Source organism: Mastigoproctus giganteus, chromosome 4 (assembly GCF_048544385.1).
Source record: "Mastigoproctus giganteus isolate SK-2022 chromosome 4, ASM4854438v1, whole genome shotgun sequence".
Classification (NCBI taxonomy): domain Eukaryota; kingdom Metazoa; phylum Arthropoda; class Arachnida; order Uropygi; family Thelyphonidae; genus Mastigoproctus; species Mastigoproctus giganteus.
In genome coordinates this window covers 45,851,695-45,872,388 of record NC_143578.1, presented here as the reverse complement: position 1 = coordinate 45,872,388, position 20,694 = coordinate 45,851,695, and the positions used below count along the sequence as shown (strand labels likewise).

The 20,694-nt window shown below is 38.3% G+C and overlaps 1 protein-coding gene across 3 annotated transcripts in view; it reads left to right on the top strand.

Annotated features, from left to right (window-relative positions):
- LOC150086692 (ATP-dependent chromatin remodeler CHD5-like) overlaps nucleotides 1-20,694 on the top strand; it is a 683,856-nt gene that overhangs the window by 491,995 nt on the left and 171,167 nt on the right. For all 3 annotated transcript variants that reach the window (XM_090372691.1, XM_090372693.1, XM_090372692.1), the window contains one exon: nucleotides 16,080-16,222. In XM_090372691.1, the coding sequence (XP_090228817.1) occupies nucleotides 16,080-16,222 (143 nt within the window). The remainder of the gene's footprint in view (nucleotides 1-16,079; nucleotides 16,223-20,694) is intronic.

Here is a 20,694-nt window from a genome sequence, read left to right as displayed (position 1 = left end):
TTTCGCACATCTATTCTACAACTGTCTTTTCTCAATTTGAATTTATTCCCCCTTAGGTTCGTAATCTGAACAAGTGGAAGAATCCCATCAGAATTCAGCATTCTCCACCCATTCAAGGCCTTATAAAATAACTTAACTTATAAAATAACCACTTACGTGAGTCAAATGCTTTGCTGAAATGCAAAGAAACAATGCCGAAATTATTCCCTAAATCCAGTTCACAAGTGACCTGTCAAAATGGCTAACCAGATTTATTAAACATGATTTTCTCTTTATAAAACCATGCTGTGTATCCTACAGAATTCCATTTCCAACTAAATGATCCTGAATTCCACCCTTGATCATTGCCTCCATGATTTTCCCTACTACTGAAGTTAGACTGGCCGGTCAGTAATTTCCCGTTACACTCATAGAGCATTTATGTTCCAGTTTACACCAATCCAATGAAATCTCTCCTGTCCAGCTCCTGTGGTTGATGGCATATGCCATCAACCACAGGAGCCTTACTTGCTTATAGGCACGAAAGTTCTCATTAAATAATCATTCGAAATTTCAACATCATTAATTACATTTTTTCAACTTCACTTCCATAATATCTCATTGATACAAAGGGTTTTTTTAATGTAAATATCGATGCAAAATAACTGTTGAGTTCATCTGCAACTTCAGCTATACAAAGGGTACTAGGAAAGTTTTGCAATACAGCTTTGTTTATTTAATTTTTTCAAAGTAATTTCCTCTACATTCAATACACCTCTCCATCCTCCGAAACCAATCTTTAAACCAGTTCTGCCAAGTTTCACTAGGGAGTAAAGCACACTCGTTGTCCCAAGCCCGTAGAAGGTCCTCATCACTGGAAAACCGCCTCCCTTTTAGCTTCATTTTCACATGCGGGAACAGTGCAAAGTCGCAGGGAGCAAGGTCTGGTCGGTAGGGAGGGTGCTCAAGAAGTTTCAGTCCTGTCGTGGTCAAATATTCGGTGCAGGCTTTGGCGCGGTGAGCTGCAGCATTATCGTGATGGAGGTACCAGGTGTCCATTCTTGACTTTGGCCGCAGGTTCTTCATAGATCCAATGACTTTAGGCAGGCATTGTTCAGCATACCACTTAGCTGTGACTGTCTTCTGCGTGTCCAAAACGACACGTTCCACAATTCCACTCGATTTGAAAAATACAGCTATCATTTTCTTCTTTACAGATCGGGATTTTCTGACATTTACGGGTGTGTCGTCATCATCAAAGACCCAAACTTTGTTTTGAGCCTTGGTCGGCAGATCGTAATAGTACAGCCAAGTCTCGTCACCTGTCACGATGTTGTTCACATACCGAGATTGTCCCTTATCAAACTTTTTTAACATCTCCCGGCACCAAGTCACACGTCGTGTCATCTGCTCTTCAGTCAGTTGATGCGGCACCCAGAGAGAACAAAGTTTCTTCACGTGCAAATGATCTTGCAGAATCGAATGAATTGCTGGTGCATTTAGGCCCAAAGTATCCTCTATCTGTTGGTAGGTCACTCGCCTGTTTTCGTCAAGCATTTTCCTCACAGCAGTAACGTTTTCCTCCGTAACTGACGTTCGTGGCCTTCCCGGCCTCTCAGAATCCTCCAGAGTGAAATTTCCCCTTTGGAATTCTCTATACCACCTGAATATCGTTGTACAATGTGGACAATCATCATCTAGTGCAAGAGTCATTTCTTCTAAGCACTGGTCTATGGTTAAACCACGCACGAAATTATACCGCAAAACTGTCCTTATCTCATTTCGTGACCACGATGCCATCGCAAGCACTTTACACTCTCACTACTAATGAATAACTGAGCCCATCGACTTGGCGCGGCGGCTACTATGCACGTATGAACATGTCTCAACATGCAGCAACAAGCAGCTTCCTGTGATTCATTGTTGCGTCATATTGCAAAACTTTCCTAGTACCCTTTGTATTATCTAATACTATCCCACGTCCATTACATAACGGTCCAATCTGATTTGCTATTCTGTTCCTTGCACTTATATATGTGAAGAATTCCTTAACTACACTCTTTGCTCTCTTCTTTATTCCTTATCTCTCCACTCTTTGCTCTCTTCCAGACTCAGTAAAGATACTATAGTGAAAATTATACTTTGCGTAATAAAAACGTCTTTCTTCTTCAAAAAATGATGAACATAATTCAACCCCGGAAGACCAATATGGAACAGAACATCAGTGTTTCGCAAATTCTTTCCAAAATAAGAAATTGCCTGACTCCAATGAGATTTTAAAAGAAGAACTTTAGTTGGAAATTAACAAAATACTTTTAACTATTTTTTCTAAAAAAAGTTCATAGCCTAGAAAATATGGACTGAGATCGTCTACTATTGTCTCGGTACAATAGTACCAGAATAGAATCCGGAAGGGCACTTTCTGCCGCTAATCAAATACTGTATGTACCAAAATTAGATCCGTTTTAAACTATCATACTATTGATTGCTTATGTTTAAAAGCTCGCTTTATTCGGACAGGTAGTGTGGATGCTTAAACATAACTAAACGTTGCAGTAACAATATGTATTTTTTTTGTTTTTAGAATAACTGTATTTTAATGATTTTTTTTCAGAATATTTATTATTGCAATAAAAGTTTATTTAATCCCTTCGTGGATTATCCTGAGATATCTCATTTTTAGTTTTAAAAGTTATTTGGAACTACACGAAATATCTCAGGATACAATAATACCTCCAAATTTAGGACCGAAGCATATTTTCTCTGGCATTTATCTGGCTAATTTTTGAATGTAAATTCTGAGTTTTCTCAGGATTTTCTTACGCCTGGCAGCAAACAACTGGCTTTCGTTTTACCTATATTGTACAGCAATGTCAGAACAGTAGTGCGCATTCCTGTGCCGCCTGTAAGCAAAATATAGTTTGCCGTCCTAAATGCGAAATACTGAACCAACGAAAATAATTCACAAAAACAATATCGAAAAATATTTCGGCGACCTCATGAACTGCTTCCCATAAGCGACGCTTACCTCGCTTGTCCACTTGTGGCGGCCATGTGTTAGAATGTAGTTAGTTTGTGATGAATGCTTGTGGCGGGAGGTTACTGCTTGTGCGTTCCACTTGATTTTTTAAATTTATTAATATAATGAGTAATGAAGGCTTTTTCTGTGCCTTTCTTTTAGCTCAAGTGCTAATTTATTAAAAAAATCTGTATAATTTTCCCACTTTTTGGCATACACGAGATAATTCGGGACAACCCAAATGGGTTAATTACTCCCATGTATTTTCTACAAAAAAATTAATAAAAAACATAAAAAAATATTCGCATGATGCATACTTTTAATCTTCAAAATAAAAAAAAAGTAGATCCGTTATGGCACATTTTCCAGAAAAAAAATGTTCCGGGAAGGGTTGAAATATAAATTCAAGTAATTACAGTACTTGTTTTTTCCTTACTTTATTGCACCTAATTGTCATCAAAATTTATTGAGAAAAACATTTTGTTTTTGGAATACCGGTATTAAGATTTTGACCGGTATTGTAAGCCCTACCTGTGCGGTTCCACTAATAACATTAGTCCATGAAGAGCAGCATCCATTGTCACCTACGTAGTCAGGTGGGCAGGAGCAGCAGTGCATAGCGCACGCTTCTTGATTAGACCGGGGTTCGAGCCCATGACCACTACATATCCCCGGAGCAATATGTCCTTAGTTGCTAATGCTCCTAAAAACAAAATAACAAACAACAACAAGCTGCGTCCATTGATGACCACTCTCTGTCTTCTCCCACTCAACCACCCTTTTATTCATTGTAGCAACTTACCCTTAATACCATTCTGCTCCACTTTGTACAGTAGCCTTCCATGTGCAACAGTGTCAAAACCTTTCCTGAAATCCAAGTATATGTTATCAAAATTATTTATTGCATCCAGTTCCTTTGTAACCACATCATAATATCCTATCAAATTTGTCAGACAAGACTTTCCTTTAACAAACCCATGCTGTGTTTGAATTATTGCTGTAGTCTTATCTAGATGGTCCTGCAATGCATCTTTAACCAGTGACTCCATTATTTTACCTGGAACAGAAGTAACTGGTCTGTAAATCCTCATGTCACCCTTCGATCCCTCTTTGTGAATTGGGGATACATTTGCACATCTCCATAGGCCTCCATAGCCGAGTGGTCAGGAGCGGGAGTGCAGTAGCACACGCTCTTTGAGTAGACCGGGGTTCAAGCCCCTGACTGCTGAATGCGGTCGATCTGCCAACCCGCACTGGACCAGCGTGGCAGATTATGATCCATTTCTGTCAGCATGAATTGTTGAGGAGGCTTCCATCCTGCAGTGGGTTGATAATGGATGCACTTTACCTTTTTTTTTTTTTTTTTTTTTTTGCACATCTCCAGTCCGTGTGGACTTTCCTTGAGTCCAAGGATGCTCTCATAGTTATGTCTAGGGGATACCTCCTTTGCTGCCTCATTTCATGTAAAAAACAGATAGATCCCATGCCTTTCTTATGTTTAACTTCAACAATTTCTCCTCCACTTTGCTCTCAGTCATTACTAAATCATTAAGCACACTGTTACAGTTTGATAAACCTCTGGCATATCCCTCCCTTAATAACTCCTCATGTGTGAACGTAGATGCAAAATACTCATTCAGATTATCAGCTATCTGAGCAGGATCATCAACAGTCAAACCATCAATATCAAGTGGAACAATCTGATTCATCCCCTTCCTTTTATAGTTTATATAAGTAAAGAAGTCCTTGCTGTTTTTCTTAGCATCCTTTGCCAAAGATTTCTTGTAATCTGCCTTCACTTGCCTAACCTCCTTTGTGACTTGATTATAGACTAGCTTATATCTGCCATAGGCTTCTGTGTCACCTGATAATTTATATGAATCCCATGCATTTTCCTTCTCTGACAAGAGTCTTGTTCATTTAAAAATTAACATCCATTTAGGCCTAAATCTTGAACAATATTTCTTATCAGTATGAACAGCCTAGTTGCTTCCATGATTAGTTCCTTGAATGCTTCCCACTTAGAATTTGCTGTTGGTGACATCATCAGTTGGTCCCACTGTACAGAATTTAAAAACTGTCTGAGACCACTGTAGTCCTTTACGAAACTCTTCCCTTTACGGCGCCTCCATAGCCAGGTGGGAAGGAGCAGCAGTGCCTAGTACACACTTCTTGATTAGACCGGGGTTCAAGCCCGTCACCACCAAATACGGAGGATGCGGAAAGGTCAGGGAATGACCACCGCATATCCCGGAGCAGTATGGCCTTAGTTGCTAATGCTCCTAAAAACTAAATAACAAACAAACAACCTTCCCTTTACCCCTGATGGTAATTATATCTGTAAGTAAATCCCACATCAGTACACCTGTGATCACTGCCACCTATTGGTTCCTTTATCTGCAAATTCTTAATACAGGAATGATCACTGCTGATTAATATAGATAACTTCTCTTGAGCTCTCTAGCTGCTCGTAGACTTATGTTCCCTGAATTGTTTATTATTTTGGAAATTACTGTGGGCTCCTGCAATGCATTACAGCAATGCAGTGATTGTTCTTTTGGGATGTGACCCTCACGTGTGAACAGTGTCTCTTCAGCAGTTTCTGTTTTAACTACTAGTTTTGATTGATTATATCAAATGGCTGCTTTTACTTGAATATGTTTGACTCCCTTCCTTGATGTTGACTTTGTGCATTTTGATTCTGTGCAGATGGCGGTGCTGTAATTTTCCTATGTTTGGAATTCACTTGTTTTCTAACATAGAGTTCATGCTGCTGTAATTGTTGCTGTGCAGTTCCTTGTGCTGCCAAGTTGTTGAATGAACCATAGTGTTTTATTTATCCTGCTTGTCCAGCTCATTCTGCTGTAGCTAATTTCGGGATGAACATGGCAAAGTATACCTAGTTCGTCATAAATTTACAGTTGGTAGTGCTGTAATTTTTCTATGTTTGGAACCAACTTGATTACTAACATACAGTTCATGCTGCTGTAATTGTTGCTTTGCAGGTCCTTGTACTGCCCGGCTGTTGGATTAACCTTAGTATTTGATTTATCCTCCTTGTCCAACTTATTGTGCTGCAGCTAATTTCGGGTTGAACATTATGAAGTATACCTAGTTTGTCATCAGTATTCATACAACTTGTACTACAATGAAATCAGAAGGACATGTTGCCTTTCTGTGCTGTGCAGCTGTTGGAGTACTTTCAGTGTTTTTTTTATCTGACTTCTCCAGCTCATTGTGCTGTAGCTGAGTTCAGGTTGAACATTGCAAAGTGTAGTTAGTTTGTTGTATCGTACTGATTGAATTAATTGATGGTGTACATTGTTTTTAAGATATTGTCAATAATTGTATTTTGTACCATGTATGTCAATATATCTATAATAGATTTGCCAAAGTGTTTTTTTTTTGCCTAGGGGCTGCTTTACTCAATAAATGGGGATGGGAGAGAAAAAATTTATATATCAGTGGTTAGGCTACCTCTTTGAGCTGCATACAGGTCTGGAAGCCTCATTTGAAAGAATGTGGGTCTATTGGAATGAACCTAATTAAATTATTTAACAGCTTTAAATAAATGGATTGATTAAACTTAATACTAATGGCATACTTACTCTGTAAAGTGTGTTTAGGGTCAGACAGCACCGGGGGTTCCCCCAATCTCCATGTAGTTTACATTGTGGGTGTACCAGTTCACTGGAAATGCCAGAGGTTTAAAAGTGCATGGACTCTGTATATGTGTAATGTCGTGTACCATTGTTCTTCTGGTCCTTTAACTGCCAGACCCCTGCTGAGGCCCGATGTTGCCCCACTTTTCCCCTGTGGAGGCAGATCAGGTACCCCGTAGTATATAATGCAGTCTGGCAGGTCCTGCCACCTAATTTCCTGGGATTTCAGTGGCTAGGACAGTGGTGGCGAACCTATGACACGTGGGTCAGATACTGACCCACGAAGGCTTTGTAAGTAACCCACGCGCACGCGTTTATTGTAATATTGGCCTACTTTTTATAATTAGAACAAAGAGAAAAGATAATCGAAAATATTAAACAATTATAAAATATAAATATGTAATGTCAGATTTATAAAAAAAATAAATAAAAATAAACAGAATGATTCATAAACAAGTGTTTTAAAAACTTTTTTTGACTCCGAAAAATAACATTACAGCTGCTAATTTTCAAGTAACCCATTGCATTGCTCGCCATGGGAAACCTCTTTCAGAAGGAGTTTGTAAAACAAGCATTTTTAGAATGTAGTTCTACTGTTTTCAGATTTTAAAGAAAAAGACTCGATTATAAAGCGTATAAATGAGTTACCAATAAGTCGCAATACTATTAAAGATCGAGTAATAGAATTAGAAAGAAATATTTCTTATCAAATACATAACGACTTAAAGTCTGTAGAAATGTATTCGATTGCTTTAGATGAGAGTACTGATGTAAATGATTATGCGCAACAGCAGTTTTTGCTTGATATAATGCAGGCAATATAATGAAAGAAGAGTTAATAAAACTAATAACATTGAAAGGAAGGTGTACCGGTCTTGATATTTTTAAAGAATTTCATAATGCATTTTTAAAAAAAATGGAAATTGACCTACAAAAAATTGTTTTTGGAACAACACACGGTGCTCACAATATGATGGGAAAAAACATTGGTTTTATTCAGCAGCTTAAGCAAAATATTAGAGACATTCTCTGATAGAATTTCGTTGTATAATACACCAGCAAGTTGTATGTGCGAAGCAAGGTTTAAAAACATTTTCTAATGTAATGCCAGTTGTAATTAAAGTTATTAACTTTATAAATGGTCTTAATAAGCGAGAATTTGCACAATTATTAGAGGAAATTGAGTGCCAATATTCTGGGATTTTGATATAAAAAAATGTTCGATGGCTCGGTTGCAGCCAAGTTCTTAATCGGTTTGTCATTTTATTAGACGAAATAAAGCTCTTTTTGAATGAAAAAAAGAATAGTTATGACGAATTTTCAAATATAAATTGGCTAAATGATTTAATGTTCTTATGTGATATCACTCAGCATTTCAATGAACTGAATAAAAAACTTCAGGGACATGGACAAATTGCATTAATGATGTTTGAAAATATCAAAATATTTATGAAAAAACTTGACATCTTTATTAAAGATTTGGAAATGAGCACCATGAAATATTTTCCTCAATTACAAAAACATTTTCAAAACACTAAAGATTTTGAAAATATTCTTGACATTCAAGAAAATGCAATTAAAATATATTTAACCATTTTGCAAAAAATAAAACAAGCTTTCCATGAGAGATATAATCAATTTAAAAGTTTGGAAAATACATTTCGCTTTATTTTATGTCCACATAAAGCAGAGTACGATACAATGCAGCTAAACGATTTTATGTGGCTAGGTATCACTAACTTAGAAATCGAATTAATTGAATTCCAAAGCAGCATAGTGTGGAAAAATAAATTTGAAAACTTGATTTTCGAAGTAGAAGGAAAAATTTCAGAAAGTAATGCAGCTAGGCCTAATGAAGATCCCACACTAAAAGTTGAAAATATTATATTAAACGCATGGTATTCTTTACTGAACAATTTTTCATGTATGAGGAAACTGGCTAACGCTCTTCTCACAACGTTCGGGTCCACATATTCATGTGAAAAATTGTTTTCCTCAATGAATTTTGTTAAATCTTCCAACAGGAATAAACTTGGAAATGAATTGACTGCAAAATATATTAAAGTAATGAACACGAAGTATGTACCTAATATTAAGAAACTGTCTGAAAGTAAGCAACAACAAATTTCGCATTAAATATACTTTTATCAACTTTATTACACATACTGTATCTGTATAATTATGTTAATTATTAATGAAGAATATTTCAAAATAAAGGCGTTTTCTTTTATTCCTTGCTCATTCAAATACTTTGTGCAGAGGCAATACTGGTCATGATGCACCTGGTGCAGTACAAGGTATCAAATCAAGCTTCGATATTTACTTTTTTTTTTTAGCTCTTCACTTGCAAAAGTTAAAGTTATAAATCAAAAAGGAAACTAAAACCTTTTTTGGATTATTTCAAAAGTGAGAACCAAAAAGATTCAACTATCAACTTGATCTCTTAACAAATTGTTTGATGTTTCCAAATAATTGGCATCCTTTTTACCCCCCCCCCCCCTTTCTAATTGAGACCACTAACTTATGACTCACGGGCTAGTATTTTAAAAAAGAAATAAAAATAATCGACCCACTCTTCAAAAAGGTTCGCCATCACTGGGCTAGGACATTAAAAAAAAAAAGAAAAAGTAATTTGCAAAAAAAAAAAAAAAAGAAAAAGTAATTTGCATTGTGGGAGTGCACTAGGAGAAGGCCAGATAGGTGGGCAAAGTTAATTTTTGTTTGTTAAATTTTTTATTCTGTAGGGCGTACACTTGGTTACAGATAGTGAGGGAGAGACTAAAGACTGGGGGAAATAGACAGAAGTATGGAGCCGATAAGGAAGTCAACTCCAGTTTACACTGGGGCATGCCCATGCCCCACCAGAGGGAAAAGAGGTGTGGGGGGAGACAGGGGGCTGGCCCAGATCGCCATTAGGGCATGGATGCAAAGAGGCTGTAGACCGGGTGCTGGGGCAGAAGGGTTGTGCCATCTGGGAACCCAGGAGGTCCATCCAGTTTGTTTCCATCCGAGGTTTTGGTCTAGGTTTGGTAGTGATTTATGCAAGTCCTGGTTAGGTATTCACTCGTGGAACCCAAGTCCCATCCATTTGTCGTTATTCAGTAGGTTTGTCCTTGTCGGTGGTGACTCTGTCCATAAATCGGCAAGTAGGGAATGCGGACAATCAGCCAGAATTTGGGTGTAGGTCCAATTGCAGTCCATGCAGGTCATGTCATCCGTTGGGGTTCTCTCATGGGATCAATGTTCCGTCCATGGATCAATATTTAGAAGTGAGGTTTAGTCACAGCTGATTGGTACAGTTTTCTCTTGGTGCATCAGGTTGTTGTGGTTGTAGTGAAATTTTTTTTTTTTTTTTTTTATGCAAACACGAAAGGTATCAAAACCTATAGTACTTAGTACCGTGCATGGGTTAAAGGAGAAGTATGGGGGGAGGGGGATGCCGGAAACTTTGCTCTAGAGACTAAACATGGTTTCACCACTTCAAGCCTCGAATAAGCAAAGTGGTGGTATTTCACCGGTTGGAAGTCATCTACCAATTAGAGGTGGTCTCCAATGTTCAGTCTTGCGGCATACATTCTTTTGGGTTTTGTTAGGGTTTATTGTGCTTCTGTTTGCTCAGTTCATAGGGGCGCCTCCGTAGCCGGGTGGGAAGGAGCATCAGTGCGTAGCACATGCTTCTTGATTAGACCGGGGTTTGAGCCCGTCACCACCAAATACAGAGGATGCAGAAAAGGTCAGGGAATGACCACCGCATATTCCCGGAGCAATATGGCCTTAGTTGCTAATGCTCCTAAAAATCAAAATAACAAACATAACATCAGTTCATAGGCTACCACTAAGTCCATGGGGCTTCAGTTTCAGAATGTATGGAAGCTGTTTTATCCTGGTTGCTCTGGGTTTGGTGGCATAGGTAGAGTTTGTAATCTTGCAAATAAGCACTGTGCAAAGTTAGTGAGGGCATTGTAGGTTACCTCATCTTCTAGTAGGTAATGCTCTTGGTTTTTAGGGTTGAAGCGGACTCGTGTGATGAGGTAACCCCGAAGGTCTTCATACAACTCACACTCATGCAGCATGTAGTCCCGGGTTTCAAGGAAACCACATGCTGGGTTATCTATCAGTCTGAGGAGGTTTAGCTTATAGCAGATGGCTCCATGTCCAGTGAGAAGGTAGGTGACATGGAGACCGAGATAGAACCATGGTCGATATTTTGAGTATACTCGTTGCAAGTTCGGAAGGAACCTTCGGGTGACATCCCCTTTGGCAGAGTTCGTCCAGTGCTGTTGCCAGATTGTTGTTAAGTAGGTTTGCAGCCCATCCTTCTTGGCTTTACGATTGTTTGCCGGGTCTGTGGTGTGTTCCTGGAAGGTTGTGGCTTAACCCTGCTTGAGTTGTTGAAATATGCCAATGTGAGTCACCTCAAGATCAAGAGGGAGAGTGCCTGTAATCACTTGTAGTGCATTGGTGGAGACTGTGTTGCAGGCAGCTCTGGTGAGGGTCAGTAAGATGGGTCTGTGTGTGATTTCCAGACATCAACAGTTTACCATGGTTGAGGCTTTGTGGAACCAAGCACTGGAGGCATATGCGATTGTCGGGATAATGGCTGCTTTGTAAAGGATCTCTAGGGTGTGCCTTTTTTAGGCTCTGGTCGCGATGTGTGACTCTTGCGAGCATGGCGGCATAGTTCTTTATCTTAGCCTGTATGTATTTTAGTTGCATCATGAAAGACAGGTTTCGATCCAGGATAACTCCCTGGTATTTTAATTCAGTGGTTAACTTGATTGTTCTGTTATGGATCCTTATTTGCAACGGTCTGGTTGGGTTAGGTAGCCCTTCAGTAAAATGGATTGAGTCTTGGTGGCTGATATGGTGAGCCGGTGCCTTTCTGGCCATTCCCATAATGTAGTTAATGCTGTGTTTGTATGAATTTCCAGTTGGGCTCTTGAATCTGCAGTTAAAGCCAGGGAGAGGTCATCCACGTAGGCTAGTGATTGTATGCTCCCTAAGTTGAGGGACAGGAACTCGTCCAGTACATAGTTCCACAGGACGGGGCCTAATACCGAACCCTGGGCGCATCCTCGGTGTACTTGTCAGTCTACCTTGCAGTAAGGGACCTGTACCAGGATCTATCTGTTTGTTAGGTAGCTTCTTATGCAGCCGTATAGATTTGACGGCAGTTGGGCTGCCCTGAGTCTTTCAAGGATGCTCAGCCACCAGAGGGCATCGAATGCTCCCGCAAGGTCTATAGAGACGAGGAGAACGTATTTTTGTCGGCAGCTCTCCGCCACATGTTAAGGATACATTCCAGTGTGTCGAGGATTGAGTTTCCCGTCTGACTCTTTGGAAGGCGCATCTCTTCTGGTTTATTTCTCTTCTTAGCAGGTCGAGTTCTTGCGACCACCATGGGATGGCTCCCAGCCTGAGGGGTCCTTTTCCTGATTGCTTGATTAGCTGCGTTTACAGTGGCATTAGTAACAGCGTGTTGGTGTTGGTCCGTAGTTTGTTTGTGGTGCTGGTTGGATAGCAAGTTTTGTGCATTTCTAGTGATGGCCTCTTTGAATTTTCCCCAGTCGGCTTTGTTGACAGCATATCTATTCTGTTTGTAGCAGTTTGTCTGGGTATGGTGGAGTGATATATGCATAGTAAAGGTGATAGCCCTGTGGTCGGAGGAGGTCCAATCCTCTTGCACCTTCCAGTCGTTGAAGTGACCGGCTCGGGATCTGGTGGCCATGGTGGCATACAGTGTTGCCTCCCAGAGAGTCAAACTGAATGTTGGTAGATTGTTATCGCAATTTATGACAACAAAGCTGCTGTTGTCCAGGAACTGCTCCTTGTGTTGCCCATTTCTGGAGCCTCTACCTAGGTCTCACTGTGCCACAGAGGTGAGTGGCAGTTTAAGTTGGCAGATACGAAGATCTTGGCTCCTGTTAGTTCAGTTTACACTTTGTAGATACTGAATGTACGGGAGAATATCTGCTTCTGGACAACAGTACAGGGAAATGACATAGAGTTCCCTTAGAGAAGTAATGATGTGTGCACAGGAAGCCCACTTGTGGCACAGGTGTGAGATCCTGGTTGACAGTTATGTTGAGGTTTACATAACTGTCACCAGCACAACAGCTGCAGCCCATGGGGTTGCTCCATCCATTTTGACAATTTTATAGCTGAGTTGGACAGTGCCTGCACAGGTATAAGGTTCCTGCAGCAGGAGAATGTCTAGATTTTCTTCTTCGGCCCTTTGCCTTATCTGTCTCATTGTGCATTAAGTTGGAGGAATTTAATACAGCTGTTGATGTAACTTTTAGGCAGAGTCCCCATAGTGAATTCTTAATTGTTGGGCATTTCTTGCTTTTATATATACCGGACATTTGTTGTCTCTGACTAAGTGTGAGCAGGGGAGTTTTGCCACTTGCAGTTTGCGCAGGCTGGGTCGCTTTGTTTATTTGGACAGTTTGCATAATTGTACCCCTTCTTAGCACAGTGTCCACAAGTTGGCTCCTGCTGGATGCACGTGTGAGCGGTGTGGCCAAATTGGCAACACCGGAAGCACTGCAATGTGTTCCCTGAAGCGATGGGAGCTCCATTTTATATAAATCCTCCCTTGTTTTATTACTACCCTCCATGCCTCAGGGGCCAGACCGATCACCCAATTTGTTGAGCTGCCATTTCCACTCTTAGTTTGGTGTTTGGACATGATTAAGCTTGCATGGTCCCTGTCAAGTAAGTCTTGGAGATTCCGCATGTATGTCCCCTCACTGGCAGATGTGGGGGTCAGGTCCTGATCTATGCCAAATACAACAATTGAAGGGCTTTTTTCTCTAGGTAGCTCAGCAGAGAGTCCGAGCATAGGAATCTTGGCATTGTTCATAATTAGGTTGGCATCACCCTTTGATTCAGTCTCGATTATTACCCCAGTGTTGTGTGTTTTCCTGATGGCTCTAACCTTGGTTGTTTGAATTCTTGTGTTAGAGAGTTGATAACGTTCTTCTTGACCTCTTCGCTAATTTTAAGCATGTCAGTGGTGGTCAGTTTAAGAACCACAAGATGCGATGTGGGAAGCAGTGTCCTCCTAGGTGCAGAATTGGTATTGGTGGTGGTTGTGTTAGTCTTTTTTGTCACAGGTCGATTCCTCAATGCATCAGAATATGTCGGGGCGTGCTGTGGCATTTGTCTTTCCCCGCATTCCTTGTAGGCATATAGCCTGGTGACAGCTCTTTTGCTTTCTAGATAAGTATCATACAGGATTGTCTCCATCTTGTGGAAAATAGTGACGATCTGAGGCCAGAGGATACTCCGTTGGGATTTTCCTTAAATATGTTCTCTAGAGCCGTTTTTAGGAAGAGGGTTTTCTCATAAATGGAGCCCTCAGGTAAGTTGTGGTCCAGGGGTGGATCTTGCTGTTTGGTTTCATTAGTTTGTGCAGTGAAGTAGCTTCTGGCTGTTGCCTTGCAGTTTGGGATCGTGTTTCCCATTCTGATTTAGGAATCGCTTGGTTTTAATTTTTCCGCTTGGTTGGGGGGAACCCTGATCAGACATCCTCCATCTCTTCTGGTTGGTCAATTATGACAGGATTGTCATTTCAGATTTCAGTTAGGGGATTGTTGTGTTTTTCTAATTTCCCCTCCATTTCTGTTAATTCCAGATAACCAGGACTGTTTGGTTTATTGGGTTTGTAGCATTAGGATCGGGTAGATTTTGAGGAATGTTGGCATTTGACACCCACTACAAGTTCGTGGGTGTATTTGGAGGCACACAATGTGCTCTGGAAGTTTTGGAGTGTCCCCCACTGCACTTTGGGGGGGGGGTGACACCTAATTTAGAAATTTCCCTAAAAAGATGGGACTACTTTCTTAGTGGGTTTCTGGCATCATAAATTCCATAAAGTTTATGGAAGGGGGGGAAAGCACAATTCACATTGTTTTTGGATATTAATGCTCACAGTTCGGTGGAAATTATTGGTACAGGATTCCTGTCCGAAGTTGAAGTCAATTTGCCAGGTAGAGACATGGCAACCGCATTATATCAGTTACCTCTCTATATTCCTGATGTCAGCCACATGGTGACCATGCGGCCTGACAATAAAGAATACAGATAAAACGCTTCTAGCCAGCCAAAAACCCACAGAAATACTAAAAGTTTCTCACCAAGAGGTTCCTTTGCTGTAATGTTTTTACTGGATGTACTTTTCCTGAAATAAATCGCACTTTTAACATATTTTAAAACAAATTCATTGAGCGATGAACAGCACATCCAACACGTAATACAGCCATATTGGCGATCTCCTTACTCTGTATTGGACAGCACACATAAAGGGGACATAAGTTTAAATTGTAAAGGGATGGTTCCAGGTAAATGTTTAAAAATAATTTGCTTTTAGCCAAAGAGTAATTGATTGTTGGAACAAACTTCTATCTGGTGTTTAGTTGGAGCAGTATTTCAGGACTGATTAGACAAGGTTGTAGGAGGGGATGTACGGATGAAGTGGATGGGTTTTTTTTTTTTACTAGTGCCGTATAAACTTGTTTCCTTGCATCAGTTGCAAATACTAATATCTATAATGGTAAGAGTCCATATCATCTAACAAGATGTATATTATATAGTCCAAGGGCAAGTGCTGTTTTGTCCAGAGAAACATATGAGAAGTCCGGAAATATAATGCAGAGTTGAAATAACTGTCTATCTTCTGCAAGAAACAGTGATCTTCCATCTGATGTGGAAGTAGATGGTTTAATGAATCTGTGGATGGATTATTCAAATTGCCAAAGGGATGTATGGGTGAGGGTTTTTTTTTTTTTTTTTTTTTTTTTTTGTGGCTGATGCCATATATGTTTGCTTTCTTGCATTATTTGCTACTACTAATACTAATCTCACTGCTAAGAGCTTTTCAGCCAATGCCATTCAGAAATGTTCATCACAGTTTTTCTAGAGTCTACTATGTAATCTGCAGTTTTTTACATTTGAAGCACAGTGAAATATGATCATAATGAAAATTGTATATTGTTTTTGGAATCAACTTGCAGGAAGTTCTGGACAGCAAGTAAAATATTTAATATTTAAGATAAGCCATTGCAGATTTGTCTAAGGTGTATAAAAAATACTGATAATTCATTAATGTTCAGCTGCCCACTAGTTAGCTGTGAACAGCCATAATCACTGTCTACACTCAAGATGCATGTCAAGGTATGGACTTTACTTTCCAGTCTGGGAAGACTGGAAAGTAATATTTAGCTTTTAGCAGCTTATAATATTTAGCTTTTAGCAGCTTAAATGATAGGTGTAATACCACTTGAAGTGCTGAAAATGAATTTACTATATATATTTTTTTTATATATAATTCTTTGTTCTATTTCTTTAGTTAAGACAAAATAAACCATGATTTATTTAATATTTATAAGTTATTTGCTGCTCTATTTTTGATATAGAGGATACTATACATTATGATGACAGAGCTATTGATGAATTATTAGACAGAACAAAGGAGGGAATTGAACAAAAAGAATTATGGGCAAATGAATATTTAAGTTCTTTCAAAGTAGCAGCATATGTTACCAAAGAGGCTGAAGAGGTAGGAAATATTATTTATCTTTGTTCTTCAAGAGATTTAAATTAGTCCTAGAGTACATTTTTGTTATTTGGTATTTATGGTTAAGGGATAGTGCAGAAATTTCTGGATAATATAGAGATTTTACTATTTTGGATATTATGGAGTTTTTACATCAGCTCTACAGTATAAATCAAATAAATACTGTTTCATTCACTGCACACAGCTTATTGTAGTCATGGATTTTTTTTTTTTTTTTTTGCCTTATCATGGTTTTATGCATGTGTAGTGGAAGTGATTATATAATATCCTGATTTGTTCTTGAACTCCAACACATTATGTGGCTAGTTACTGATTTTTCTTCATGCATTTCTTCATGTTCGTATGGTTATTGTACTTAGCGAAAGAAAGTACTGTGTCTCTTCTCCTATTGATCTGACTATTTTACAACAGAGCATTAACCCTTTTCTAATTCTTGATTTTAATATTTTTTTATTTGTTTTGAATGGTTTGTATGAATTTCCAGAAAAATTATGACACTTTCATTTTTATTTTCTCAAAGAAATACTTTCTTTTTTAAATGACTTTCTTTTCTATTGCTTTATTTTAATGTTTTCTTCATGTCCTCTTCCACCCTTTTATGTACACATTTCCACTTTGCATCAGTAAACAATGCTGAATGGCTACATACTCGTATTTTTTGTTATCACTTTAATTGAGTCCTGAAGTGATCAAAATAAGCAGCATCCACTATATTTGCATACTTTGTTGAAATTACATCAGTTCATAAAATTTCTATCATTTTTGACAAATATATTCTGTTCCTTTGCCAGCTTGCTTAGTTATAATAATATTAACACTGTACAACTGTATAGTCTCATTTACATGATACTACTTAAGTGGTATTATTGGAAAGGGAAGTGAGGTGTGCCTCTAGTTTAGAGATCAAAAAAAGTTATAGTTGGTTGACCATTGATAGAATTAAGTCCCTTTTTTTCTGCTAGTCCTTTCACTAGAATTAGGTATAATCAGATCATCAGAAACATATTACTGTTACATTTGCAAAAGGGCGACATTTTTCTGGTTTCCCATTTTTACTTTGAACTAATACTGAAAATTGGGATGACAGAAATATACACTGCCTGGCTATTTTATTGGAACAGAAACTTGAGGCTATATCCAATAGTTTGTTGAGAGAGCTATGTAAATTGAAGGTCATATGGTGTGTAACATGTGGAGGAAAACACTGTAAGCCATGAACCTAGCTAGCATCCTAATCAGTTCACCAGCAAGAGGAAATAGATAATTGTTAGTGCACATTTAGCACTTGTTACAATAGACTGGATTGCTTTACTTATTGGTTTGGCGCATTATAGCCTTAGTAGCTAATGCGCCAATAAAATCAAAACCAAACCAAAAGCTTTACTTATTGGGTGGTAGCGACTGTTGTCATCAAATCTTTAATGAGTAGGAAACTGCCTGGGAAACATCCATAAGCAGCTCAACATCTGAAGCAGATTGTCAAGTGCAATCATTGCCAAACAATGAAACAGCTAACCCATGGCTGTCTAACTCAAAGATCATGTGTAGTCCATGTGACTATGTAGGTAGCTCAAATGTGTGTTGTCTGTCCCCTAAGTTTCAAATTAGTGTATAACAAAATGTAGTTTCGCATTGACTTGAAGATATCTGTTTTTATTAGTATTCAATTTTTTATATTGTAGGAGTTGTGCTGTTCTTCATAATACAGGGTGTCCCAAAAGTCACTATCTATTTGGCTAAATAAGATGAATTTCATAAAAATGTCCAAATGACATGATTATACGCATATTTTTTTTACAAAATATAGGTATTTACATTGTTCTACAGCTTTTCATAATTTATTAATTACCATTTTTTCTTTCCAGACCCAAATATGCAATATTGCCATTAAAACATTTTTTTTTTTTTTTAATTCATCTTATTTAGCCTAATAGATAGTGACTTCTGGGACACGCTGTATAGTGTCTGCTGGCCAAAGGAAATAAATACAACTTTAAAATCTCAGCCTACACGTGGAATTTGTTTATACTTTGGTTCCTCTGAAAAATTTAAATATGTTTCTGTTTACTCTCAGATGGCAGAACTCATGTGGCTTTCATGTGCCAGCTGTGGTTCGTGTGGTTAGAATTATCATTTCCACGTTTATTTATTTATTATTATTTTTTTATTTCCTTCTTCTCTTATTGCTGTCTTGAAATATTCCCTTTTATGAAGAATTAATAATTGTACATGCATTTTAAGTGGTGTTTTTATACATATGTTTTAAGAGTTTTAATTACATTTAAAGCATAGATTAAAAGTTGCAAAGGTGGCTAATGAAACAGTCTTAATGGCACAAATGCCATGGGTTAAAATAAATTAATAAATAAAATTCGCATGCTATAGATGGAATTAAACTGCAGACCATATTGTTCATCTGGAACACACGTAAACCATTACAACACTGTGCATAGCTGCCAACTCTCCATTGGCAGCTATGCATAATGATTACTCTGAAAAATTGGGCATTTTCAATTGTTATTGCTCTTTTCCTGCTGCCACCATCTGTTATCACCTAACTGGGCCGACCGGGCTAGCCGAGTGGAAAGTACCTGCCTGGCAACCCAAAGGTCGCGGGTTCGATTCCCGCCTCGGGCTTGGATCAGAGTACTGCAAAAACCTTGGGAGGTGCAATATGGCCACAGAAGCCGATGCGCCAACAACTACCAAATCAAAAAAAAAAAAAAAAAAAAAAATCACCTAACTATTTCTTTATTCCATTGTTGAAAATCACTTGTTATCATTTTTGACACATTCTGCCTATTGCTAGTTTCTGGTTTAGTTTTGTTTTATTGATTGTTTTATCTCCTCAGTAATATCATATTACTGAGGAGAATCCCAGTATCTGTTACAAAAAGCTGTGATTTATTCTTGTACGTAAACGCGTTTTTGTAATCTGGAATGTTTTTATTTAATGTAATCTTTCTCGAGAAAATCTTCAATAATATACGTCTGTCTTTTGTTATTTCATATCATATATAACTTACAGAAATTATGTAATCATTGAATCTTTTAAAATGAAAATTTCACTGTTTATCATATTTAGATTAAATACAAATGTCATAAATTAAAAAAAAAAAAGTTGTTTATAGTGAAATCATTATAAGAAAAGCAAACTATTATATCTCATCTGTGTTTTCACCTGTAGAATTTAGATTGCAGATGATACAAAGGTTTGCAGGATTGTTAATGACAGTAATGATGATATGCTACTGTAACAGGATCTGAAAAGTTGAGCAGATGTGTTGAGAGGTGGCAACTAAAGTTTAACATTGACAAATGTAAAGTACTGCATATGGGTAGCAGTAACCCCAGAGTAATGTATCAACTGTGTGGTACTACATTCAGGGTGATAGAGAATGAAAAAGACTTGGGGATAATTGTGCAGGGAAATATGAAGTTTTCTGAGCAATCTTCAAGGGTACCTCATGGTCAATGATATAAAGGAATTTTTCTAGCAGGGAGATAAGAAGGTGATTATCCCCGTGTATCAGGCAGTGGTCAGGCCACACCTTGAATACTGTATACAGGTCAGGAGGCCTCATTTTAGGAAGGATGTAGAGCCGCTGGAACAAGTACAGAGAAGGGCAACAAGATTGGTAAATGGAACAAAAGGTTGCTGTTACCAAGAAAAGCTTAAATTTTACAAATAGCAGCTTCTGGAGACTAGGCACCTGCGAGGTGATCTGATTGAGGTGTATAAGGCCTTGAATGGTTTGAGCAAGCTCAGTGCTGAGGGGATTCTTCCTCTTGCTCAGATTACTCACCTGAGTGGACATAAATTCAAATTGAGGAAAGACAATTGTAGAAGAGATGTGCGGGAATTTGCCTTTAGCTAATGGGTGGTTGATAGTTGGAACAAATTTCCATCTGATGTAGTGGAGGTCAGCAACTTAAATAAGTTAAAGGTAGAACTGGATAAACATTTGTAGTGAATAGATGAGTGAAATGGGAAGGGAATGCCAATGCTAATTTCAATTATAAGTATGATTCATTTTTTACCTCCAGTTTAATTACATTATAATGAAAAGCTTGAATTGTTTGAGTTCTGCTACATTTATTGAGTTATGCAGATTCTGAGCTTCTTTGATAAACAGGTTAATATTCTGGGTGATCATTCTGAATTAGTCCAGCAGTGGACATGCTGTTGCAACCAGTTCTCTTCCCCTCCCCCCCACACACAACGCATTTTCTCACCATTGTGCGCACACACACACACACACACACACACACACACACACACACACACACACACACACACACACACACACACACACACACATTTAAATATTAAAGTATATATTTGAATTATACTGTTAATTTTGATGTGTGTTCATTATGGCCTTCAATCTCAAACATCATTATTGTTATTTTAATTTTAAAAGTATAGCCTAAATTGGAAGTCTCTCTCTCTC